The following is a 6,326-nucleotide window of genomic DNA, read 5'->3' as shown; positions in this document are numbered from 1 at the left end:
TTAAAGCAAAAACTTACCCGCATTCAATTTATTTTTAATAAAGTTGATATCACATATTTATCACAGATATAAAATATTTTTGTTGCCCCAGTTAGCTTTCATTGATTATACTTTGCAAAAAATGGGAATTTCCCTGATGATATAATTGTTCCTGGTAGTAATACTGGCATATCTATAGGCTATTTAGATAGGTGTGAGTAAAAAATAAATAAATAAATAAAAATTCTAAAAAATACATTAATAAAATAATTAAAAAAAAATTGATAAACATGTTTGTTTAGAGTAGTGAAAAATAATGTAAAATGCATTGTATAAAAATAATATATTTATATAAGTTAAAAAAAAATGATAAAACCAACAATTGTTGGATATTTGTTGAAAAAATAAATATGACGACAAAGCAATTTGCAGAAGTTTAAAAATAACAATTTATGTATAGATAGTAACATATATTTGTAAATGATTTTTGAATTAAGAAAATATATTTCCAATTAAAATTCAAATCGAAACTCATTTGCTGTTATTTGTAATACTTTTCATTTTATTCTCATTCGTCATGTTTTAGTTCTTGTTTTTACTGCACGCTTCTCATATTATTTTTATTTGTTGTTATTATTTATCATATTATTTGTATACATATTATATATAAATAATATTTTTTATTACTCCACCTGTTTCTGCTGCGCTCTGTATTAATCTTAAGTTTGTTTTAATTGTATTATTTAAGTATTACGATTTTACTTGTATTTTGGTTTTCGGTTTGGTTTTTGTTTATAATTAGAGTAATGAGCAATTTTTATATTAATTATAATTAATTATTTAAGTATGCATTTTAATCTTAATAGTTAAGTTCTCCAATTCTGATATTCTTTGTTTGTTTTCTAGTTGTTAAACTATTTATTAGTTGAAATTCTTTGTAGACTTTTCATACAAAATAACAAAAGCTTTTGTATATATATTTGTATGTGAATGTGTGTGTATGTGTGCAATGCGCATGTATGTGTGACGTGTGTCTGTAGGTGTTCGTTGGGTGTCATAAATATATTACAGCTTTATCTTTTTTTGTTTTTTTTTTTTTTTTTGTTGTATGAAAGAACTCAAAAATGATTTATTTTTCCTTTGAAGCTGCTCAAATATTTGAAATCTTTGATGTCCTCCTGGAATATACAGTTATTTATATATATTTGTTATATATATTTTTTAAATGGTTTTACTTTATGCATTAAACATTTAATATTTCGATTTCAGTTTTCAATTCGTGACAAATTTAATGAAACAACAATTTATCTCACATATTAAAAGTTGTTTTCAAATGCTTTGACAACAATAACAGAACTTATGCATTTCGTATTTTCTTCTTCTATATTTATATATTTATTATTATTTTTGACTGACTTTTTAATAACTTTCTGAATTTTTATCGAATTTTGCAATATGTTTTCTAATTATTTTCATTTCCCACTTCAATATGCTATGTATGTATGCGTACTTGAAATTCCAATTGTCCTTTTGGTCTTTTAACTTAAAATTTGCAAATAAAAAATATTTTAAAAAAATTGAATTTTCCTTGCTTAGGTGAGCTTGAAGAATCGGGCTTGAGTTGGGGTTTAATATGCACGTACGATATAAGTATATTCGATATAAATGTTTGCCATATAGAAAGTTGCTTGTATATAGGGTTTATAGAGAGCAAAAGTGTGGTATTATAATTATAGCGTTCCGTATTTTGTGTTTCTTAAGTTTTTCTCTTGTTTTTTTTTTGTATTTTGGTATTTTTTTATTTAGCAAAAAGCACGATTTCCAAAAAGCAAAAATCGCATTGTCAAAAATTTGATTTAATTCGTAAGTTAATAATGGTAGTTCCTTTTTATCATATACATATATATATATATATATATATATTTTCATTCCATGTAGACCAATAATATGTGTAATTGTTTGCATTATTCATATTAGTTTATATATATATACGAATATATATATATATATATATATATATATATATATATATATATATATATATATATATGGCTTTAGAAAATTATGGACTACACATACAAACATTATTAAATTTCTTGTTTTTGTTTTCTCATTTATAAAAATAAACAAACATAGAAAATGTTTTATGTATTTTGCAAAAGTTTTTCTCTTTTTTGTTTTTGATATGGAATTTTGTTAAGTACAAATACATAAATGTAGGTACTATATAAGTATATTAGTTTTTTGTTATTAATTTAGTTAGTTTCGTTTTCTTGTGAAGGAATTAAATGCAGTTTTACAGTGAATTACAGAGAGAGAGAGAGAGAGGGAGTAGAGTTATCGGAAGTATATATATATATCTTTGCTTATGGTTTTAATGGTTAAAAAAAGAATCATTGTATGCATGCTTTATATATACGCGCGATTTGGCCTACCAGGTATACTCGTACATTAACTAGTTAAGAATTATAACTCAACACGCGCTGCAAAACTCTCTGCTACAAACATCAGTCAATGTCAATACAGTCACACGCACTCAAGCACACACGCACACACACACAGACATGCATACACTGTCAACTTTTCCACATTACGCATACGCACTGTTGTACAACTTCCTTGCAACATATAAACAAATTTGTTTAACAAACAGCTCTTAACTTTTATCGACTTACAATTGCTATTTAGTACGTTATTTATATACGTTTATTAATTTTACAATTATAAATATATATGTATATATAAATGTGTGTGTGTGTGTGTGTTAGGCTAATATTTTGTCTAATGCAAAACGTTGCTGTGATTTCATTTTGTTGCTGCTTTAACTTCGTTCGATGTTGTCTGCACATTCGCCTCAAGAACCGATCTCAGCTTGTCTCTAACTATATTTGTTTAGTTATTTACTATGTACTTAGAGCTAAATGTTTAAGAATTTTTCAAATGTTTATTTTACTTGGTTTTTGTTTATTTATTATATATATATATATATATATATATTTTTTTTTTTTTTTTGCTATTTTATGTCAGCTTTTAGCTGACATAGCCAAACATTTAAATTCTTTATGCATGGTTAATGATTTTCCGTTTTGTTCTTCAAGTTAAATATTAAGTATATATATTTTTTTATAGTTATTTAGTAGTTATTAAGTTATAAATGTAATATTTTTGTTGTTTTTGCTTTAAGTATTTGTAATGGAAGACATTTTTTATACAAGTTTAAGACACAGAAAATATTTTTTCTTTTTATATATAATTGTAGAGTGGTGTATGAGTGTATGTGAGTATATAAATATATATATACATATGTGTGTACGTGTGTGTGTGTATGTTCAAAAAGTTGTTTAAATAGTTTTTACTTTTGTTTTACTTTTTGCTTGTTATTTGCTTTAGTAACTGGAACTTAACGTCTCTGCCAAATTAACAACGATATGTGAATTTCTAATACATTTGAGTAAGAAAAACAAAAATCTATTAAACTAAATAATGCTACGCACTTTTCGAATATCCAACTAAAATATAAAATAATTCTTGTTCTCTTCTGATGGCTCTGCGGATTCAATTGCTTATATATAATATTACATATATATATATGTATATATATATATATATTTGAGTATATATGCGCTTTGTCAAAATGATGTTTTGTATAAAAATGTATATAAAATAAAGTTCATTTTCCTTTGCAAAACTCATTCGTTACACGCATGCATATATTAATTAATTAATTAGTCATTTACTTAATATATATTTATATATATGCATGCATGTATTTTATTTTATTTTATCATATGTTTATTGTATTGCTGTTCAAAGTTGGCTGCCATGCATATGTCTTCGATATGAACTGGTTTCTGTTGTTTTTCTGCTTCATCTTTTTCAGTTTTGTTTTGTTTTTGCTGTTTTGGTATTTCAAGTCTTCTGTTTGTTGTTCAGTGAATATGTTTAAATCGTTTTCCTTGTGTTGTATTCTCTTCTTTGTTTGTTTGTATTTTTTTGTTGTTGTAAAATATATAATACTCGATATTTGTGCGTACGCAGTTAGTGCAAATCATTAATTTCGTTTACATTTTGTTTTTCGTTTTTTGAATTATTGAATTATTGAATTAAATATGTTCGGTAGGAATTTTGTTCTTTCAAATACTTTCACTTGCTATTTACATAAACCTGTCTATTTAATATTTTATTTTTGTAATTAATTTCGCTCGCTTTCTTCTAATGTTTAATACTTTTTTGCTTTTAGGTTTTGGAAAATTGAAAATAAATATTAAGGAAATAATTTGTTCTACAAATATTTGATTTAAATTGTGTTTTAGTTTTGCGTAACTAATATTTAGCTAATAATTACTTTTGTCTAATTGTCAATGGAAATATAGTTTGTTCAAAAAGTTGTTTAAATAGTTTTTACTTTTGTTTTACTTTTTGCTTGTTATTTGCTTTAGTAACTGGAACTTAACGTCTCTGCCAAATTAACAACGATATGTGAATTTCTAATACATTTGAGTAAGAAAAACAAAAATCTATTAAACTAAATAATGCTACGCACTTTTCGAATATCCAACTAAAATATAAAATAATTCTTGTTCTCTTCTGATGGCTCTGCGGATTCAATTGCTTATATATAATATTACATATATATATATGTATATATATATATATATTTGAGTATATATGCGCTTTGTCAAAATGATGTTTTGTATAAAAATGTATATAAAATAAAGTTCATTTTCCTTTGCAAAACTCATTCGTTACACGCATGCATATATTAATTAATTAATTAGTCATTTACTTAATATATATTTATATATATGCATGCATGTATTTTATTTTATTTTATCATATGTTTATTGTATTGCTGTTCAAAGTTGGCTGCCATGCATATGTCTTCGATATGAACTGGTTTCTGTTGTTTTTCTGCTTCATCTTTTTCAGTTTTGTTTTGTTTTTGCTGTTTTGGTATTTCAAGTCTTCTGTTTGTTGTTCAGTGAATATGTTTAAATCGTTTTCCTTGTGTTGTATTCTCTTCTTTGTTTGTTTGTATTTTTTTGTTGTTGTAAAATATATAATACTCGATATTTGTGCGTACGCAGTTAGTGCAAATCATTAATTTCGTTTACATTTTGTTTTTCGTTTTTTGAATTATTGAATTATTGAATTAAATATGTTCGGTAGGAATTTTGTTCTTTCAAATACTTTCACTTGCTATTTACATAAACCTGTCTATTTAATATTTTATTTTTGTAATTAATTTCGCTCGCTTTCTTCTAATGTTTAATACTTTTTTGCTTTTAGGTTTTGGAAAATTGAAAATAAATATTAAGGAAATAATTTGTTCTACAAATATTTGATTTAAATTGTGTTTTAGTTTTGCGTAACTAATATTTAGCTAATAATTACTTTTGTCTAATTGTCAATGGAAATATAGTTTGCTCTTTCATTTACTCTTTGTTTTTTCTTTTTTGCAAATTATTGTCTACAAACATATAGATATATATATATATATATATATGGCGATATATATATATTAACTGTTTAGTATTACGCGTGTTATTTTTAACTGATTTTCTTTTAATTTTTGGCTATGCTTTACGTCATTTCGGAATTCCTTTCAAATTTCTTGCACTGCTCGTAAAAAAGCCTTAATATATTCATACTGCTGCTTGTGCTACGTTATTATCCATTTCTTCTTCTGCTGCTGTTTGCCAAGTCCTGATTTCATTTAGTTAGATTTAGTGCTCGTATCACGCATTGGCCAGCACAAAGGTCACGCTGACCATCAGCAGGTGCGCCGCTACGAGGGAGGCGGACATATGCAACAGCGTGCTGCCACGCCCACATTGTTGTATCTCAATCTCTTCGGGATGATAGTTGATGCATTTCTTGGGTCGACGACGCGACTCCTGCTCCTGGCTCTGGCGACGCGTGCTGCAGGCTCCTATTCAAATATATATTTTAGTTTCATTTTCATTTTCAGTTTTATATATATATTTATATGGCCAAAGCTCGACTTACCCACAATGCCCGACTCTTCCATGGGCTCAATGTCCAGCTGCTTGGAGCCGCAAGGACACAAAGTGTCCACGACGAGCAGAATTAAATTACTATGCGGAATCTTCTGCACACTAAACGGACGTTCACAGCCCGAAACATGGCAATTGGTGAGTTTACCCTGAAAGAGTTACAGTATTTTTGAGCTATGTTTAAGGATCTTATAAAGCAAACATCAGCTTAGCTTACTGATTCATATACTATCAGTTCAAGGTCCTTAAATTGCATTTGATATTATACAAAAGTAATCTACTCTTAAAGGTCAGATAATATCACATAGTATAAATCGAGGCAATATAGAA

General features: G+C 26.4%; 1 protein-coding gene across 2 annotated transcripts in view; it reads right to left on the bottom strand.

The window, feature by feature from the left end:
- Window positions 1-5,490: 5,490 nt before the first annotated feature.
- The window catches only part of LOC111596289 (voltage-dependent calcium channel subunit alpha-2/delta-3), a 43,424-nt gene continuing 42,588 nt past the window's right edge, over window positions 5,491-6,326 (bottom strand). For both annotated transcript variants that reach the window (XM_023310443.2, XM_023310444.2), the window contains 2 exons: window positions 5,989-6,145; window positions 5,491-5,911 (listed from right to left, as the gene is read on the bottom strand). In XM_023310443.2, the coding sequence (XP_023166211.2) occupies window positions 5,718-5,911; window positions 5,989-6,145 (351 nt within the window). In that variant the 3' untranslated portion in view covers window positions 5,491-5,717. The remainder of the gene's footprint in view (window positions 5,912-5,988; window positions 6,146-6,326) is intronic.

This window comes from Drosophila hydei, unplaced genomic scaffold, assembly GCF_003285905.1.
Source record: "Drosophila hydei strain 15085-1641.00,03,60 unplaced genomic scaffold, DhydRS2 tig00008116-arrow-pilon, whole genome shotgun sequence".
Lineage (NCBI taxonomy): Eukaryota > Metazoa > Arthropoda > Insecta > Diptera > Drosophilidae > Drosophila > Drosophila hydei.
This window is presented reverse-complemented; position numbering and strand designations above follow the sequence as displayed.